This window comes from Electrophorus electricus, chromosome 25 (assembly GCF_041902795.1).
Source record: "Electrophorus electricus isolate QZ-2024a chromosome 25, ASM4190279v1, whole genome shotgun sequence".
NCBI classification, from domain to species: Eukaryota; Metazoa; Chordata; class Actinopteri; order Gymnotiformes; family Gymnotidae; genus Electrophorus; species Electrophorus electricus.
In genome coordinates, this window is record NC_137521.1 from 7,877,501 (window position 1) to 7,898,859 (window position 21,359).

At 44.1% G+C, this 21,359-nt stretch overlaps 1 protein-coding gene and 1 long non-coding RNA gene across 3 annotated transcripts in view; one reads left to right on the forward strand and one right to left on the reverse strand.

The window, feature by feature from the left end:
- LOC113572076 (uncharacterized) overlaps window positions 1-5,008 on the forward strand; it is a 9,212-nt gene extending 4,204 nt beyond the window's left edge. Inside the window, exons 1-3 of one of the 2 annotated variants that reach the window (XR_003410066.3) lie at window positions 1,914-1,943; window positions 2,020-2,104; window positions 4,476-5,008. This is a non-coding gene — a long non-coding RNA (uncharacterized LOC113572076). Of the gene's footprint in view, window positions 1-1,913; window positions 1,944-2,019; window positions 2,105-4,475 lie in introns of those variants that run through there. The other variant, XR_003410065.3, reaches the window with a different exon arrangement.
- cttnbp2nlb (CTTNBP2 N-terminal like b) overlaps window positions 1-21,133 on the reverse strand; it is a 28,430-nt gene extending 7,297 nt beyond the window's left edge. Inside the window, exons 1-2 of the mRNA XM_035521930.2 lie at window positions 20,976-21,133; window positions 14,116-14,219 (exon numbers count right to left, since the gene is read on the reverse strand). Of these exons, the coding sequence (XP_035377823.2) occupies window positions 14,116-14,214 (99 nt within the window). The 5' untranslated portion in view covers window positions 14,215-14,219; window positions 20,976-21,133. The remainder of the gene's footprint in view (window positions 1-14,115; window positions 14,220-20,975) is intronic.
- Window positions 21,134-21,359: the final 226 nt, after the last annotated feature.

Consider the following 21,359-nt stretch of genomic DNA (forward strand, 5'->3'; position numbering starts at 1 on the left):
GACCGTAGAGCAGCACTGTTTTAATCTGTCTCCCTCTCTGGGACTATATGCAGCACAAACATATAAGATTATTATGTTGGCACCTAACCAATTAATGCTCTTTGATCAAATGACTTTTGCAAGATGAATGTACATAGTGTCTTAGGTCTAAGCAAATGGAAGTAAACACATGTATGACAGTGTTACACACTCTGAGAATGTTGGGAGTGGGTGAACTACTACTTTAGGCTTGTTAGGAGATGCTTAATTTGGAGCTCATAATGCATCCAAAGCCAGACTCTCTTCAAAGTCTCCACTACCCTCCTCTGAGCTTGCGCACCACGATGTGTCATGGGTGAAGCTTGGCTTGCGAATGTCTTTGTGCAGCAGGCGTGCGCCTGAGGTGGTGCTTTGAAGTGACACTCTCCCATTACCCGAGGAAGGAACTCAGCAGGCGAGAAGTCGCAAGAGAGGGAGGAGAGACAACGGAAAGAGACCAGGAGAGAGCATGACAACAGTGGGAAAAGGGAAAGAACCACAGGAGCAGAGGAAGGGAGGTGGGGGTGGCTCACAGGAGGACAGACGGGGTGTAGGGGGGTGTGTGGCCCCTGCACGGACCTGTGCCAAAATCAGCAGGGCTCTCTGCACCCGTTTAACCCAAACCAGGTGGGGAGGCAGTCACTGTATGTCCACATAGACTCATTCTGGCCTCCATCACATTCTGGCCTCCATCAGGTCCTGTTTCCCAAATAATAACCCCCCTAGAACCTCCACCCTATCACACACACCCTGCCCCCAAACATACACTTGGTCAACAGCTCTCTACAGGCAGGTGTTAAACCTTCCCTGGGGGAGAGAGGGTCACTGACACAGAAGGGAATACAAAAGAGCAGCTGGTGAGGCCTGGAGCATGTGTGTGTGTGTGTGTGTGTGTGTGTGTGTGTGTGTGTGTGTGTGTGTGTGTGTGTGTGTGAGTGTGTGTGTATGTGTTGCAACTGGGAACAACATGACAAATTTAGGGAAGAAGATGAGCTATCTATACTGAATGAATCTGCAGATGGAAACACACTCATAAGAACAGGGACACACACACACACACACACACACACACACACACACACCAGGTCTCTACACTCCCAAATGCTTGACAGGGTGGGGGTTGAAAAATATTTCTTTGTAGCTAAGAATAAAAATTCATAGCTATCCTTAATTTAATAAATACAAGGAAATATGGAAAACACAGGAGCACTTCTAGAATATTAGTCAAGAAAGCAGATTGCTTACTCCAGGCAAACTGCACTGTGTTTAGTGATATTGGACTGATTCTCCTGAGCCCAGCGCAGGGAAGACAGCCGTGAAGCGAGGTTTACCTTGGCCAGCACTCGCTCCTCATCAAACTCCCCTCCCCCGCCTCTGCTTCTCTGTACCTAACACACTCCTCTAGTAGTTAAAGAATTACTCCGTAGACAACAAGAGAGATGGAGTGTGTGTGTCTGTGTGTGTGTGTGTGTGTATGTGTGTAATATAACTGGTTTTATAGGCTGGAGCTACTGATCAAGCCATTCTCTTGAACAAAGTCCTGTTTAAGAACAACACATAAACAGAGCTATGTGGTCAGTCCAGATCATGTAATGACTGAATCATGGACAGAGTGTGTTATTATGTGCACGTATCCATATGCGTGTCTGTGTGTGTGGAGGATTGACTAGTCCAGTGAACATTTTTGGGTCACTAACTTCAAGTAGTTCAGCACTTTAAACTATGCACCAATTTACCCAAGTAAATATGCACACACACACACACACACACACACACACACACACACACACACACGCGCGCGCACACACGCACACACACACACACACACATTTGTGTGTAGGGTGAGACAGGGTGTCGCCTTTCAGACTGCCGTGTCTGAGCCTGATCAGCACAATGAAACCTGCAGCTATAACCATCATGGCTAGGTGAGTCCAGAGTCCAGTTACAGTCCTTCTTATGTCTTTCTTCCCTTTCCTGCTCTGGAATGTGCATACGTGACAGGTGGAGACATGTGAGAAAGTCCAAGTTGTCCTGGCCAGGAAATGGGAGAAATCTGGAGTGTGGGACAGGGGAGGCTCTTCACCGGGTGAGTACAGACTAAGTGCAGGGAGAGAGACTGACTGTGGAGAGACCGGCTGAGTGTAGAGGGAGTGGTAGTGCACAGAGAGCGTCTGAGTATGTCGAGAGTGTCTGGGTGTGGAGAAAGCAGATGAATGTCGATGTGGCCACACATTGGTGTGGTGGTAAGGGCATACGTTTACCACCTGGATTATCCAGGTCTGACCCCTGCGTCTGACATCCCCGCCTCCACCCCAGCCGAGAGAGTGGCTGAGTGTAGTTTTTGTTGTTAATCAGTTCAATTTTTATTAGTTCATTTCTCTAGGCCCCTTCCACTGGACACTTTCCAAGAAAGTGAGGACACGGGGCAATGTACTCACACTGAGATGACATTACAAACACACTCCACTCTACTCACACTGAGATGTCATTACAAACACACTCCACTGTACTCACACTGAGATGACATTACAAACACACTCCACTATACTCACACTGAGATGACATTACAAACACACTCCACTGTACTCACACTGAGATGACATTACAAACACACTCCACTTTACTCACACTGAGATGACATTACAAACACACTCCACTGTGCTCACACTGAGATGACATTACAAACACACTCCACTTTACTCACACTGAGATGACATTACAAACACACTCCACTGTACTCACACTGAGATGACATTACAAACACACTCCACTGTACTCACACCGAGGTGTCATTACAAACACACTCCACTGTACTCACACCGAGGTGTCATTACAAACACACTGCACTATACTCACACTGAGATGACATTACAAACACACTCCACTGTACTCACACCGAGGTGTCATTACAAACACACTCCACTGTACTCACACCGAGGTGTCATTACAAACACACTGCACTATACTCACACTGAGATGACATTACAAACACACTCCACTGTACTCACACTGAAAAGACATTACAAACACACTCCACTGTGCTCACACCGAGGTGTCATTACAAACACACTCCACTGTACTCACACCAAGGTGTCATTACAAACACACTCCACTGTACTCACACCGAGGTGTCATTACAAACACACTCCATTGTACTCACACTGAGATGACATTAGAAACACACTGCACTGTGCTCACACCTAGGTGTCATTACAAACACATTCCACTGTACTCACACTGAGATGACATTACAAACACACTCCACTGTGCTCACAGTGAGATGACATTACAAACACACTCCACTGTGCTCACAGTGAGATGACATTACAAACACACTCCACTGTACTCACACTGAGATGACATTACAAACACACTCCACTGTACTCACACTGAGATGTCATTATAAAGACAATCTGTTGTACTAACACCGAGGTGTCATTACAAACACACTCCACTGTGCTCACAGTGAGATGACATTACAAACACACTCCACTGTGCTCACAGTGAGATGACATTACAAACACACTCCACTGTACTCACATTGAGATGACATTACAAACACACTCCACTGTACTCACACTGAGATGTCATTATAAAGACAATCCGTTGTACTAACACCGAGGTGTCATTACAAACACACTCCACTGTGCTCACAGTGAGATGACATTACAAACACACTCCACTGCCAGCCTGATAAGCTACACTCTCCACAGCTTGCCTGACACTTTCTGAGGCTGTCATTCTGAGAACCAACAGGCACTCCACAGCACATGCCAAAGTATTAACACAGAGTAGGCGTTTCTCTCTCTCTCTCTTTCTCTCTCTCTCTATCCCTCTCTCGCTCTCTCCTTTTCCCTATGATATCAACCCAGTTACAGACTGCATGTGCAGAGTGGATTTCAGACCATCAGCAATGTGCAATGTTTATACTTATGTTAAAGCAGAGCTGGGGAAAAAGCCAGACACACTCACACACACAGACACTCACTGTTTTGGAAGGTTGCATATTGTATGTTTTTATGTAGAGATGTACACAATTTTGTTTAGATATGATAGTTCAGTTAGTTTTCATTTTTATTTTCATTTTCATTCCATTTTATCAAGGTGACACCTGACATAATCCAACATGCTTATCTGAAATAAAAGAACAAATAAACATCATAACGGTATAGACCAAGAGCTCTAGTCACGTAATATTTACACCGCCACTGAATACACTGTGCATATATAACCCCAGTTTGAACTGTTTCTTTTCTTAAAACATTCAGTAAAATTTAAAAAATACAGTTTGAACAGAAACATATGGGCTCTCACTCACATCACTGTTTTTATCCACACCCTTCACACACACACACACACACACACACACACACACACACACACAATGACCCATCAGTGACTCATTAGCAATCAAAGCCTCTTTTTTACAACATGTCTGCTTGTGTTCTCTCCTACAGAGCTCCATTCTTTCTGAAGTTCAGAAACCCAATCACAGTCTCCCTCTGAATTTGGTACTGACCTGAATTCCAGTTTGACTCCTTGCTCTCAATGAAATTCTAAATGTACCTACAAATTTTTGGTACGGGTTATTTCTGTTATGAAATAAAAACAAAACAAAACTGGGGCCTATTTTGTGAACTGGTAAATGACATTCGAGCATGGCCACTGGACGTGTCCACTGATTGGATGACATCTGAGCATGGCCACAAGACTTGGCCACTGATTGGATGAGGCTAGTTTATAGCCTTAGACCACCAGGAGACTCCTGTTTATTTTCTTAATCTGCGTGTAAATCATTACTTCACATCATTACAGCTAATTATTGTAGAACTGTTACCCTGGGGGTTAGAGCTATTCTGTATCTCTCTTTCTCTGTCTGGCCCAGTTCTGGCATAATTACAGGGCCTTATGCAAAGGTCAGAGAGAGAGAGAGAGAGAGAGAGAGAGAGAGAGAGAGAGAGAGAGAGAGAGAGAGAGAGAGAGAGAGAGAGAGAGAGAGAGAGAGAGAGAGAGAGAGAGAGAGGGTGGAGCAGGAATAGGATGGAGTCTAGAGAAAGAGAGATACGCTGTGAGTAGAGCTCTATTACCAGGCTAACATTCACCAGGTCTCAAAGAACAAAGAGTCTCCGTCTCCCCTCCTGTGAGACACTGTGTGTGTGTACACGTGCTTGAGAGAGAGAAAGACAAACTACCAGTGGCACAGAAGACCACTAAGAAGTGAATGAGGGAAGAGAGAGAGAGAGAGAGAGAGAGAGGGAGAGAGAGATACAGACAAGTACAGGCAAAACCAGCAGCTCATGCTGTAGGAACGCCTTCCACACATCCGCTGTCCCCCAGGTTCTCGCACATAGACCATTACACACTGTCTGACATAAGTACCCCTGTGCCAAGTTTGTCTGTGATTGTCCAGGGACGTCATAAACCTTATCATCTCTGTAGACTAAGGGAGGAATTTTAAAGCCCAAGTTTTTCAGCCTGCCTAATAATTATGCAAGTCCCATAGTCAGTGATGCCGGAGACTCCCATATTTATATGTAGCTGTTTTTGTACAGCTATGGCAATTATTCTGCCAGTAGATGGTTTTCGAGTTCTTTTCTCAGTAGTTTTGTGTGTGACCGAGTGGTCACCGGGAGAGCTGCGTCTGCTGTTGCCGTAGGAGACAGAGTGGTTTCCAGTGCCTTCCTGGAAGGAAGTCAGCACAGAGTGAATCTCACCACTCACATGCACAAAGACACACACTTGCATTCCAGGCCTTTCAGAGCTCAGAAATGACCCGTTTTGCCCTTAAGCTGTGCCATGCCAAGAACTGCAAGCAGAGAAACACACGCTAGCATTATGACCAAACATGGAGACTAGCTAATCCCTCTCCCTGTTTCTCTCCCTCTCTTTCTTGTTCTCTCTCTCGTCTCTTGTTCTCTGTTACTTTCTCTCTCTCCTCTTATTCTCTTAGTCACATTCTCCCTCTGTCTCCCTGTCTGTCTCATCTTGATCTCTTGGTCACATTTGCTTTCTCCCTTTGTTCTGTCTTACTTTCTCTCTTCCTTCCTATGCCACAAAGAGAGGACAGAGGCACAGCACATCATTAGAAGCCTTGGCAATACTGGTCAGTTACTTGCCTTTTAAGGCAATATGACTTCCACATGAGTGTCTCTAATAACTAATGCCTCCAAGGACTTTCCGACTCCAAAACAGGTCTGACATTCTGACCTGAAATAAATAAGAAATCAGAGAGTCTCACCAGTCTGACAGATCTATTTGAACGTAATTTCTCTCCTTTCAGGTTTCTCACACCAGCAGCAGCAGTCCTGGGCTCACTCCACTGAAACTTCACTTTCCACTCCCAAGACCCCAGAGCCTTTAGGGCATCACCGCAGAAACATAATAACAGATTATATATAAAGGAAGGAAAGGAGATACACATCACAAGCAGCTAACAACAGGCTCATCTATCTTATTCTATTTTTAATCTTTACTGAAACTTTACTGAGCTTTTATGGTCCTGCATAATGTAGAAATGTATATGTTCTATAATGGTGAGTGTGTGGAGTAAGCGTTTTGGATGGGGATACTATGGTTTTAAGGTCAGGCCACACACAATTATTTCCTTCCTGTTGCTAGAAGCAAACAAGAAAAAGAATCCAGAATGCCACGTAAAGAGTCAAAGGCCAGGAAACCATGCCTAACAGGAAACAGAGGTGAGGGTGGAGCCAGTGGACATACAGACTCCCACATACTCCATTAGACAGCCAAAGTCCCAAAAGGCTTTGGGGCCTCTGAATGTCTCTACTGTGAAGAGGCCCCTTTCAGACCAGCATGGAGTCTCTCTCTCTCTCTTTCACACACACACACACACACACACACACACACACATGGGCACGGTGGTAAGCACAGGGCTCAAATGGGCTAGGAAAGGTAAAGAACAGACTCCAGTGTGTGAGTTATGCTAAATCGCAGTTCTGTGTGGCATCACTGCCATCCTATACTAAAAAAAACCTGTATGTGTGTGAGTGTGTGTGTGTGTAAATAGCAGTACTGCATTGTGACTGGGGGCCGAACGCCAAATCTCTCTATTTATAGTGATAATAAACACACACACAGCCCCAGTGTTTAAACTGTGTCACCCTAACCAGTCGGTAGAACGGAATGGCTAGTTGTTAAAACCCTGAAACAGTAATTCTATGTGTGTAAATATGTGCCCATGTTTGGAACAAGTTGAAAGAAGTAAATCAATTTGTCATCACTAGCTGTCACACACACTCACATTACAGAATTCAGGTGTGCGTAAAAGAGTGTTTTCCTGCATGGTAGTTTTTGACGCTGTAACGCTTGCCCGAGTGCCGCAGGGCGTAGGGCAGGACGCAAAGACTTCCTTGACGGTGCAAGACATTTATTAACATTAAACACAGACGACAAAGGTGACACTCACATACAACATCTACGGTGAACATGATAACACGTTGAACATTTGACAACTAACACATACACATGAAATGGTGGTAACACAAACAGACATTACGGCTATAGCGTTGATGACATATATTGACAGTTACACAAATTAGCGACAATAAATAATGAGGATGCATACATTGACAGGGGTTTAAATAGACAGACAAACATTCAACCGTATACCCTGTTCAGGTGTGTGCAATCCCGGGGAGCGCAGTTACAAATAATACACATGTGAATCCCCCTGCACACGGCGGGCCGTACCACGTGACCCGTGGGAGGAGGAGCATTCCGTGACAGTACCCCCTCCCAAGGGGCGCGGCTCCCGAAGAATCTTATTCCTAGACAGCGAATCCTAGGCCGCCGTGCACACACACAGACACTGCATGGCAATGCCCGGTGCCCACCTAACAAGGCGGGCCAGGAACCGCCAGCCAGGGAGACCTCTAAGAAAGAAGGCGAAAGGCGAAGCCCCTGCCTCTCTCGGGGCAGTCCGGTATGATCCCTGTGACGTCATGCACCTGTAAACATACAAAAGGCGCGAGTACACACAAACAATCGTGCCGCTAGACCAACACATATGGTGCTGTGATGCAGTGCCTGCTAACCCCACAGGCGTTGGAAACATGTCCTTGGCCCCAGTGGACACGCAGGGGTGCGTGTCAGCCCCAGTTCCAAGCGCCTGCTGCTCTAGGAGCGCACCAGAAGAACACCCCCTCCAGGACTTTGGGCGGACCCTTCCAATCCTCCTGGTTAGTCCGCAGAAGCAGAAGAACTCGGGCTTTATCCTCCTTGGCTGGAGACCTTGCCGACTCCACTTCATGGCCTTCACCGTGGTCCTTTTTGAGTGCCTCTGCTCTCCTTGGTCCTGGCTCAATAGCCCTAGGCCACCCCCCAAAAAATTTCCAGGGCGTTCCTCTTCACCTCCGGAGTGTCCACAAACGCCTCTCGCGGTCCTCTTCCCAATCTCCTGGGATCTTGGCAGCAGCTTGGGACAGGCATAAGCACCTTCCTCTAGGAAGTCCGTTTCGAGTCAAGGGGGTAGGCGTCCGGTGGTGGTTGGTCATTCTGTAACGGCCTGAGTGCCACAGGGCACAGAGCAGGACGCACAGACTCCCTTGACTTTGACAGACGCTTATTGACACATAACGCATATGACAACGGCACTCACACATGACATAAATGGTTTACCTGAATACATGTAACGCTGGCATAAACACTAACAACGGCAACATGAACATATATGACCAACACTGATGCACACACCAACAGGGGTTTAAATACAGAGACACACAGCACTTAACCAGGTGCATGTGTGTGCTATGATGGGGGCGTGGTTACAAACAATACAAAGTGACTCCCACTGCATGTGGTGGGCCATGCCACGTGACCAGTAGCAAGGGGAACGTTCTGTGATGCTCAATCCTACACCTCTCTCAGTTCATGAGTTCCTACGTACAGAAGCATGACCTCTGTGACTGCTACCTTATCATGTTAGTAGCTTTTCAGAATGAAACATGAGCTCTTCCAAGGATGCCAATTCCTTTCTTTATAAATCTTAAAAAGATCGCTCGTGGCATTTTTCTCTTTCACTGGATGGTACTGGTACACCATTATAATAACTAAGATCAGGTTAACCTCAGGTTCAGGAACAACAGTGCAAAGACATTGATCCCAGCTGGTTGAGTTGTTCATAGGCTCTTTTTAGCTTTACTTCCCACCCTTTTAATTTTTCATGAAGTTCTCATTGGGTTGTTATAGAAAATCGCATAAAATGAGGTGAGCAAATTTTCTGTGGACCAGATTCAGTGTGTATCCATATTATAATTCGAAACTCAAGTGATCTGCGTAACTTGAATCAATCGTGGTCATCAGGGCTAGTATTTCAAAAACTGCCAACCATGTGGGTTTTTTTCATGCAACTGTGTTGAGAGTAAACAGAATGGCGTGATCAAGGAAAAAGATCCAGCAACAGCGGATCCTGTGGATGTAAACAACTTGTTGATGAAAGGGGTCAGATGACATGGTTATGAATTGTTCTGATGAACAGTTAAGCAAATACAATGCTGGTGCTCCAACTAATGTTTGGATGCACAACTCTCCATTCCTTAGTATAGGCTATAAAAGCAGATAAGCAGTTTACATTTACATTTTCGGCATTTGGCAGATAGTGTTTAAAGCCATGCCATACTTGAAGTTTCAAGTACTCTAGGTAAGGCTCGGGCTTTGACCATTGATCTGTATGGTGGGGCTGGCCCATTTTTGGCTTTGCAGGCAAGCATCAAGGTTTTAAATCTAATTGGGGCAATGGAATGGTAATGGAAAACAATGAAGGGAACGCAGCAGTGGAGTGACGTGTGCACTTTTGAAGATTGAAGACTAGCTGTGCTATTCCATTTTGGACAAGTTGTAGAGGTCTGATGGCTCTTAGAGGAAGACAAGCAAGTAGCAAGTTGCAGTAGTCTGACTTGGGCACAAGCACTTGGGCAGCTTCCTGTGAGAGAAAGGGCCAAATCTTTTGTATGTTACAAAGGAGAAATCTGCAAGACAGGGTCAGATTTGAAAAATGAGTTGAGAATAACAACTGGTTTTCCAAAGTTATGCCTGGGCTACAGCAGTTTAATTGCCACTGCTGAAAAAAACATCACCTGGTCAAATGACTTCTGTTGCACCATTCTGCTTAGAGGGTCAGAATTTGGATCAAGCAGCTTGAATCAATAAGCCCTTCCAGGTGTCAACATTTCAGGCTAGTAGAGGTGAAGCAATGGTGTGGGGAAGGTTTTTTGGGTCCACCCTGGGTACTCTGATAACTGTGGTTGGATGTTTGGACAGCAGGACTTACTTAAGCAATGTGGCCAACCAAGTTCATCCCTTCATGGCAGTTATTAATGCTGTGGCAGAAGGACACTTCCAGCAGGACAATGCCATAAGCGTCGTATAGTCATGGAATGGTTCCAGGAACATGACAGCGAGTTTTCCTTACTTCCCTGGCCTTCACAGTCCCCGGATCCTAATCCTATAGAGCATCTCTGGGCCAAGGTAGAACTTTGTGGTAACTACGAGGAGATGTCTTGTCTGCATGGACCAAGACTCCTGCAGAATTAAATTCATGCTTTCAATACCTAGTGCAAACTACGCCATGACAAATTGATCTGTGATTTTGAAGACCAAAGGAGGTACAATACACTAGCAGATTGGTGTCTTTAATAAAGTGCCTTCTACAATGTCAGCCCTACTCCTATTCCTACAAATTGAGAAGTACATTGCTTAGACAGCTGATGAAGGACCTTTGGCCAAAATGTCACATTTCTTTGGAAAATGTGTATATATAACAACATTTTGAAAATCTTTATCTCTCATTAGAAAAAAATCCGCACTTGCCATCCCCTGGGTGTTTTTTTTTTCTTCCCTTCAAGCTCGGGTCTTCTACCAGAGGCCTGGGAGCTCGAGGGTCCTACATAGTATGTTAGCTGTTCTCAGGACTGCACTCTTCTGGATGAAGATCTCAGATGTTGTTCCTGGGAACAACCACTATCTTAGTTTAGAAGTCACAGCCCCTAGTGCTCCAATTACCATAGAAACCAGTGTTTCCTTCACCTTATACATCTTCTCTAGCTCTTTTTCAGCTCAAGCTTTTTGTGTTCCTTGTTCCTGATGTTGGTATCACTGTTGATTGCTACCTATATCACTACATCTATCACTACTATATCTGGTTGGTTAGCCATTACCATTTTGTCAGTGTGTATCTGGAAGTTCCACAGGATCTTATCATGGTCATTCTTCGCCACCTTCGGGGGGTGTATGCCACTTTGACTTCGGATCTTCCAGCCGTACTCAGCACAGATGCTTCTGTATACTATGCCAGAGACTTGGTTATGGTGTTCCATGTATGCTCTGCCTGCTAGCATCATGCATCCCATTGTTATGTGCTGGATTGTCATCTTTACATCTCTGCACAGCTTTGCACATCTGGGGTGCTACCTGCTGTGGTAGATCCCAGCCTTTATTGATCCTGTATTCAGAGCTTGCTCCTGTGCTGATATGATTAGTGCCTCCGTGCTGTCTTTCAATCAAGCTTATTCCAGCCATTAGTAGGATTTTTCCATATCCATATCCATATCCATATCCATATCCATATCCATATCCATATCAATATTCTGCTCCTCCTCATTCTCATCCTTCTTGGGTTTCTGCTGTCTCAGGTACCCTGTAAGCACTTCATCACTTGGAGCCATCTTCATAGTGTGCTCCTGGATCTTAGCTGGATCTTCATGGATAGTGGCTCTGATGCTCACTATTCCTCAGCCCCCCCACCCCTCCTTCTGCTTAGTGTACAGTCTCAGAGTGCTGGATTTGGAGGAGTTGTGAGGAGTTGCCGTGTTTTTAGGTCAGTGGCTTATATCTCTGCCTTTAGCCAGCTTATTATACCAGTGGCGTATCTGAAGACTGCTAGAGTTTAGGTGTTGATAGTCCGGATCTTGTTCTTCCCATTCAGCAGAACTTGCCTCACTCTTTGTAGGTATTCGGCTGCAGCTGCTTTCCTTGTGACCTCTTCATGGTTCCTATTTGCTTGCAGGATTCCAAGGTACCTGTAGCTGCCCTCAACATCTGTTATGTTACCTTACAGTAGTGTGATCCACTCAGTTCTGGCTATCGTCCGTCTCCTTGTAACCGTACGACCGTGCTTATCCTGTCTGAATGGCATTTCAGTGCTGTTGCTGTATATCCTGGAGAGGTGGATTAGTCAGCCAATGTGTCATTCACTTCGGGCATACAGCTTGGTGTAATCCATGTAGAGGAGGTGTCTGATGGTTGCTCCATTCCATAGCTGGTATCCATAGCAACTCATGGTGATGATTTCACTGAGGGGATGCAGGTCTATGCAGAACAGCAGTGAGGACAGGGTATCCCCTTGGTAGATCCTGTGCTTGATGGTGCATTGTGCTATTGGCCTGAAGCTGGCCTCTAAGGTTCTCTTGAGTTCTCCCCATTGAGTTCTTGATGCTCTTATAGTCCTCTTGGTGTTATACAGCCTCAAGGTCCTTTACACTGCCTGCCTACCTCACTAACAATGAGAGCTAGAAACAAGAAAGTCACACTGACTTGGATGTCACCCAGGATATCTGCGGGGGACTCATGAAAAGTGGACGACTCGAACAAATACAAGACACTCATGGACAAGAGTGGAAAATAATGTTAAATAATGTTAAACTAAATTACAGTCTGAGGAGATACACATATACACACACGTGTGTGTATGTGCGTGCGTGCGTGTGTTTGTGTGTGTGTGTGTTTGTGTGTGTGTTTGTGTATGTGTGTGTGTGTGTGTGTGTGTGTGTGTGTAGATAGACACAGATAGACACAGATAGACAGATCTAATAATAATACAGCCAATAATCAGCTATAAAAATAAAACAAAGCAACAAAAGTGATTTCCCAGTAAATGCCTCTAGTGGTGTTCAGGCCTGCCTATAGTGCGTTATTTAGAACTGCTGGACTGTGGGCTTCATTCTTGAGTGCTCCCCTAGAGGTAGCTGGAATCCCAGCATGCTTTTTGCTTCGATAAGCAGCCAGCTGCGAAACAGGCAGGGGGCGGAGATGGGGGCGTGGGGGTGGTGGAGTGTGTCTCGGAGCAAAAGATTAAAACACTAATGAATCCTGCTCTGATCTCTGTGTCTCCAGCTCTGTTATCATCACTGTCTTAACCCTCCCAGAGCGCAACTTACAACTAGTCTTACACACACACACAGACACACCCACATGCGTACCATGGCTCTTGAGGTTTATAGAGTCAATTAAGCAGCTGTCTTTTTATTTCTGTTTAATAAAGCATCAACTGAAATGGAAACAGGAGAACTGGTGTATAGACTGTGATCCTTTTGACCACATTATTCATTGAAATTCACTGACATTCATTGACTAAGGCAAAAAGAATATACCCTCATAACATTACTCATAAATAAAGGATTATATGCAAAAGCAATGCCACATCAGGAATTACTGGGGAGAAATAAAAATCTTAAATGGACATGGGCCTTGGTCTGAAAACTTTACAGTTCTGTAAAAATAAGCCTCTTAGTTTTGCTGTATAGCTGTATGAATGTGTGAATGTGAGCGTGTGTGTGTATGTATATAAATCGTGCTCGTGCTCCAGGTTTTGATCATGAAGTGAGCCAAGCATGTCTGTGAAAGTGATGCCAGAGCAGTACGGAAGCTGTGTGTGTGTGTGTGTGTGTGTGGGGGGGGGGGGGTGGTATCTGGGGGGCGGTGAACACATGCATGTTGTACAGGAATAGCATTGCCTGCCATTGTTCTATACACTGCTGGTTTCCTTAGTCTCTCTCACACACACAGACACACACACAAAGTAGTCTGTACTACATTATGTAACATAATGTTGAAACACACGGCTGCCTCATATTGGTGATTGGACATATTATCATTAACTCTTGTGATATTCTCAAGAACTCAAGTCACTTGTGGTTTCTAACAAGCTTAGATCACTGAGCATAAAACCCTTATAAAACCATGACATATAAGGTTTTAATGCACCTGTGTATGCATTCTATAGGATGTAGGTTCAGTGGTGTGTGAGTGTGTGTGTGTGTGTGTGTGTGTGTGTGTGTGTGTGTGTGTGTGTGTGGTTTTTACCCTGAGTGTGTGTATGACGACGTCCTGAGCCTCCACCTCTCCCTCCAGGATGCTGAGGAGCATCAGCAGCTCTGCTTTATTGAGACTCTCCACATTCATCCTGCCTGCAGCACACACACACACACACACACACACACAGAGAAAGATAAAAGCAACACGAGAGGTCACAATCACTCTCAATTGCCATATATGTTACATATATACAAGGAATTTAATTAGGTGAGTGGACATCCAGCACACCAAACATTCCCTCTTCCTAATTCACTGTACTAATCAGATATTTGTTCTTGATACGTTGGACTAATTAAGAGATTCAATCTTCTGTTACTGTAAAAGGTTGATTTTTCACGATTCACTGCACTATTAAGAGATTCATTCTTGATGACATCAGCAAACAAAAACAAGCACAACTTCAGTAAAACATACACATTAGATTAAAGCTGTATTTCATTTCAGAGGGTACATAAGCATTGACACCATTTAGTTAATTTAGAAGCCCTGTAATGTCAACATGCAGAAGACTTTATGCATGTTGCATTTTTTTGGTTTGTTTGTTTCTCTTGACAGCTGGGCACTTATACATTTCCTTTCTTTGCTAATGTGGCTAAACTGCGTCTCTGTAATGCTGACCGTATATTTTGCACATAAAACAAATGCCTGGTTGAGATTGGCTAAACAGCTTGCTATAGACAAACTAAAACTTAACTAAAATGAGCTAACTCTGTAAGAAGATTAGCTAACTCTGTAACAAAATGTAACAAGCTATTTTCCAACTGATTGGGCAACTTTTTTATTGATGAGTAAACCTTCATGTCAGCTTCCCGCACGGTGATAAACCCTACCCTATCTGAAGTTCCATTTGAACTGATCTCTTTCACTCCCTGTGTTTTGAATCTCTTTGAAATGGCTGAATTCCTTGAGTACTTTGCAGGGTACAACTAGGGCGACTGGAATGCACCTTTAGATTCAAAGGTGAGACACAGCGCATGCCATAACATTGGCAGTAACATAAATTTCTGTTTCTACACGGACACACACAGAGATCAATTCCACTGAACTGAATCAATTCCACACATTGTGACCTCCTACAGTTACCACATCAATGTGCGCTGACATTTTCTTGTCATATGTTAACAAGGCTAAAAAGACACACAAACACTCACACACACACACACACACACACATGTAACTATGAACATTGGAAAACACACACACACGTAACTATGAACATTGGCAGAAACACACACACACACATGTAACTATGAACATTGGCAGAAACACACACACACACACACACATGTAACTATGTACATTAGCAGAAACACACGCACATGCACACAGTACTGGTCTGCATCGCTCTACACTGGTTTATATGTTTTTACAGTTTTACATCACTCTGCACTGATTTACATCGCTCTGAATTGGTTTACATCACTCTGCACTGGTTTACATCACTCTGCACTGGTCCACATCGCTCTGCACTGGTCCAAATCACTCTGCACTGGTTTACATCACTCTGCACTGGTCCAAATCACTCTGCACTGGTTTACATCACTCTGCACTGGTTTACATCACTCTGCACTGGTCCACATCGCTCTGCACTGGTCCAAATCACTCTGCACTGGTTTACATCACTCTGCACTGGTCCAAATCACTCTGCACTGGTTTACATCACTCTGCACTGGTCCACATCACTCTGCATTGGTCCACATCGCTCTGCACTGGTCCAAATCACTCTGCACTGGTTTACATCACTCTGCACTGGTCCAAATCACTCTGCACTGGTTTACATCACTCTGCACTGGTCCACATCACTCTGCACTGGTCCACATCGCTCTGCACTGGTCCAAATCACTCTGCACTGGTTTACATCACTCTGCACTGGTCCAAATCACTCTGCACTGGTTTACATCACTCTGCACTGGTCCACATCACTCTGCATTGGTCCACATCACTCTGCACTGGTCCACATCGCTCTGCACTGGTTTACATCACTCTGCACTGGTTTACATCACTCTGCACTGGTCCACATCACTCTGCACTGGTTTACATCACTCTGCACTGGTCCACATCACTCTGCACTGGTCCACATCACTCTGCACTGGTCCACATCGCTCTGCACTGGTTTACATCACTCTGCACTGGTCCACATCACTCTGCACTGGTTTACATCACTCTGCATTGGTCCACATCACTCTGCACTGGTTTACATCACTCTGCACTGGTCCACATCGCTCTGTACTGGTCCACATCGCTCTGCACTGGTTTACATCACTCTGCACTGGTCCACATCGCTCTGCACTGGTTTACATCACTCTGCACTGGTTTACATCACTCTGCACTGGTCCACATCGCTCTGCATTGGTCCACATCACTCTGCACTGGTCCACATCACTCTGCACTGGTTTACATCACTCTGCACTGGTCCACATCGCTCTGCACTGGTTTACATCACTCTGCACTGGTTTACATCACTCTGCATTGGTCCACATCGCTCTGTACTGGTTTACATCACTCTGCACTGGTCCACATCACTCTGCATTGGTCCACATCGCTCTGCACTGGTTTACATCACTCTGCACTGGTTTACATCACTCTGCACTGGTCTGGTGTGCCTGCTGCTTTTCTGTACTCCATTTCATTGTTCATATTGTATCTTTCTCAATAGGATAGACTCTAATGACTCTAATGGGAATGAGGCCATGTCGCAGCTTTTCCTCCTTGCAGACCAGGCTCTGAGCCCTCGTCCGCTCCATTACACATCTGCTAGTGTCACAGTCCTGCGCTGAAGCTCCACCTGCAGCCAGTCAGAGCTAATGTTCGCATGGCCATGGGGGCACTGCTGAGGCTCATGCAAACAGTCAGGAGTGATCAGGATCAGAACCGACTCAGCTCCCTGTTTTTACAATCAGTCGCAGCTGGCAGGAATCCTAGAATATGCTTGGAGGTGATTCCAGATTGCCCAGACCTGGCTTTGGCACGTGGTTAGACTAAAGAGTGTGTGGCATGTACACACCTCCGTGGGTATGCAACGAGCCTCCTTCCCTTGATGGCTATGAGTCTGACTCTGCCTTGTATCATCACTGCTACACCACTCAGACTAAATACAGAGCAAATGCGATGACGTACATGGGATCCTTTCCAGCCACAGCAGGTCTTGTGGTTTCTCTAACCAACAGGGCGTCAATGTTGACTCAGATGTGTCTACATATAGGAGATGCTACAGGAGTGTCCAAAATGTCCACAGCCTGATGAAGTCATTATTTACATCCAACAGACACATAATGCCCATGTGTGTTCATGGCTGGGTGTTTTTGAAAATAGGAATAAGGCACTCTTCTTAAACATATTATTTTGTTTTGTCTATACTGCATTGTGTACTGAATGAAAGAGAGCAGCATGCATCAGCAACACACAGGTTTAATTAGATATACAGAGCTAATTGTGGATTAAGATTTCCATAAATATTTCACATATTCTGCCACATTCATTATCTGACCAGAATGGTCTTGCAAGTCTTGCATGTAAAGATCTTCACTATGTTTTCTTATTCAGTTTCACAGCGTCTTATACAAGCATTTCCTTTGGAATCTCACTGTATAAATCTAAAGGTTCCAGTCTCCAGGCCAGACCTTCAGAATAGCTGTGTGCGCGCGCGCGCGCGTGTGTGTGTGTGTGTGTGTGTGTGTGATAGCCCATTTCATATCTAAATGCCAACACAGCCAGCTGAAAGAATATGTTACTTAAATACACTGTTACAGCATTGCTACCTATAGTACAATATGATCAGTTACAAAAAATATCTCTTCTCTATGTCGCTCTCTCTCCCTGTGTAGCTTTGACAGCCTTTAATGCAATCTGTGCCAAAACCACTACTACAAAAATGTTTTAAATGCACACATACACACAAAAACACAAGGCATTCCAGAGTCAAACATCAGACATGACTGTTTCAAATATTAATAATAAAACCATGACTCATGAACAGCATTTTCATGTCATTATAAGTTAGAAAATAACTAATCTAAAAGTAAAAGTACAGTAGGAAAACAATTTACAGTATGATGTAGAAAGCCCAATAAAATCTCACTCCACATACTAGAAAAACTAGCAATTCTTCCCTGAGGCCAAACCTGTTGAGGCCTTTGAAAATTCTGTGTGGTTGAGTTTCATCAAAGGTGTGTGGTGGCCTGTTAGGCTGTATTTGACTAAATCACATCTAATTTGACTTTAATTTAAAATAATGAAAATAAATGTAATAAGTTTAATAATGAATCATTCAAATGTCACAGCTGTAAATCCTAAAATCCTCCTAGTTATTTTACACTTCAATATCAATAGTATTTCTTTACAGTATCCTTTTGTTCCTGTATTCCTATTATTCTTTCTGTATCTTGATCAGCAATGTTAATTTGCATACAAAAATGAAACACAAGGAATGTGTTTATATTTCATCGCATGTGTGTACGTCATAGAGCTTATCTCAACAATGGCTTTCAAAAGGTTCAGTCAAATAGAGGATAGTTTTTTTTACTATAGATCATGGAAACTCCCCATGAGTGTGCACACACCCACACATCAATCCCATAAACTCCAACCAGCTCTTCTGGGTAATGCCTGTTATTTGATCCACACCTTGTACTTGAAACCCTCACACCTCCTACAGCAGGGCAGAATTTATGCTTGTTTAGTGATGCTGCATCTCAAAGTGATTGTATGGAAACTGAGAATACTCAGTCTGGTCTGAGGCACCCACCGTGGGCTGTAATTATTAAATAACGGAGCGTGTCCATCTCTTTCACCACAAGCACAGAGGGGTCTTCAGCATTCCCGCTGACGTTGGGCCAAGCCCAGCTGCTCAGAGAGACAATCACACTGAGGAACTGTCTGAATTTGCCTATATTCTGTTTTTTGTTTTTTTAAAATCCAATTTCTCCATTTAACCATCTGCCTGTCATGAATGAAAACATGAGCACCATAACCCTTCCCTTCTGGGTTTGTGAGTACTGCTGGCTAAAGACTTTCACAGATAAGCACAAACCACAGGCTCATTACCTATTAAGCCATTCCTGTAAACCAAAGGACTGAGAACAAGAGCTGAGATGTGAAGTATGCTTCTACTATGAGAGAGAGAGAGAGAGAGAGAGAGAGAGAGAGAGAGGGAGAGAGAGAGAGAGAGAGAGAGAGAGAGAGGGAGAGGGAGAGAGAGAGAGAGAGAGAGAGAGAGAGAGAGAGAGAGAGAGAGAAAGTGAGAGAGAGAGAGAGAGAGAGAGAGAGAGAGACAGAGAGAGAGAGAGAGAGAGAGAGAGAGAGAGAGAGAGAAATGGTATATGGATTACAGAGACTTTCAGGAATCTCAGGAATCCCCCCAACCACCCCATCACACACACACACACACACACACACACACACACACACACACACACACACACACACACACACACACACACACACACACACACACACACACATTAAATATTAACAAAATCTAAACTCTAATGCTAAGCCTTGAAATCACCAAATTCACTGCTGAAGCGAGACCTGCTTTTCTCACCTCACTAAACTTAAAAACAAATATGTACTGGTCTCAGTAACAACTGATGTATGTACTCTCAGTAATAATTGACATAATAAATGTGTTTCAGAATACAGTTTTTGTTGTTTTTCTCTCTGAGAGTGCTTTACAATAAGCTGTATAATTGTTAGTTGAACTACGAATGACCCAGTAAGACTTTTTATCCTCTTGTCTTGTCCACACGGAACCAGGTGAGACATGGGGTCTCTCTTCAGGCGTAGAGCTCTAAGGGGTCGCAAACCATGGGACATTTTTAAAAGCTGGTAAGTGAGTCATTCCCTGATGACGGAAGATGAACTTCCCTGACTCTGAGGAAGATTTGACAATACTGCGCGCTGCGGTCTACTGAAAGTGCCCCTACAGCTTTGACAGCATTTTTGCACATGGCAGAACAAGAAAACGAACGCTACCTGCATACCTAATCAGACCAGATCTAAGTGAAATTGTTTCAGAGTGTTACCATTGAAGATTGCGGTGACATTTTCCCACAATCTGATATAAAGGCCAAATTTTTCAAGGCTTAATACGTTTAAACGTTTAAAGCGTCTTTCATTGTATCCTCACCGCTTTATAGACCACATTTCGAATACGACTAATGACCAATGTAACCAACCACACGTAACAACCCGAAATAATTGTCCAGTATATGAAATAGCCTAACGTATACCTAAAGCATATACAGAAACAAAATACAAAACCATCTGGTTAAACACCCAAAGCACTTCAAATTACAATAACAAATAATGCGTAATTTGAGTATTCATTATCAGTAGGTTATAATCGTACTTGGGCATACGTTTTTAGGGGGCTGCCCTTGTTCCACCAAATCTGGACACGGTACAATGTTTCAGCCCCCTCGATCTTTGGATACAGATAAACCAGTTCTTAGCAATTACTGAGATAACTAGTAGAAATCTGGCGTCAATGTGCTGAATAGTTATGATGAATGGTAATGTTAAGCAGTTTCTCCAACTTTGCAACGTTCAATCGTTTTTGCGTACCATGCGCTTATCTGTCCTATAACACTATGATAAAAAAGATGATTAGCTACTTCTGCAACATGCATGGAAATACATGTCCAAGATAAATATTATAGACGGATTATTTCCTGCCGCTGCGAGAAGCGCTGTGCATTGCTTAAAAGTGATCGTGTACCCATTATCGCTATTTTCTCTCAGGAAAGATCTAAAGGGTTCATAACACCACCTTCTCATCAGTTTCCTATTCTCTCGCGTCCCAACAGCGATCGTATATCTTTAGCGAGGTGAAGAAGAATTTTACTCACCCTCATACGTTCCGAAATTTGCTCATCAATTGCCAAAATACTTTTAATTTGTTACTGTGCGGTTAGCCACCGTCTGTACACTATTCCCAGTGGGAAATGCTCTGAAGCCGTTGACAAAGTAAACCACCAATAGACAGAAACGCATTAACAATCATATTCTCATCGTCACAGGCTCCATGCTGCGGTAGGCGGGATTAAAGCACTGCCTGATATATCTCTTTGTCTACGGCGCCTTTCTGCTCTTCTGATTGATAGTCACTTTCAACGAATTTCATTTTTGTGGACTGAGAAGCGATCGAGTGACTGCTCCAACTACGCTTAAAACGATGTATAGTCAGATTATTTGTTCCTATTGTGCATGTTTATATGAGACACACGATTAGC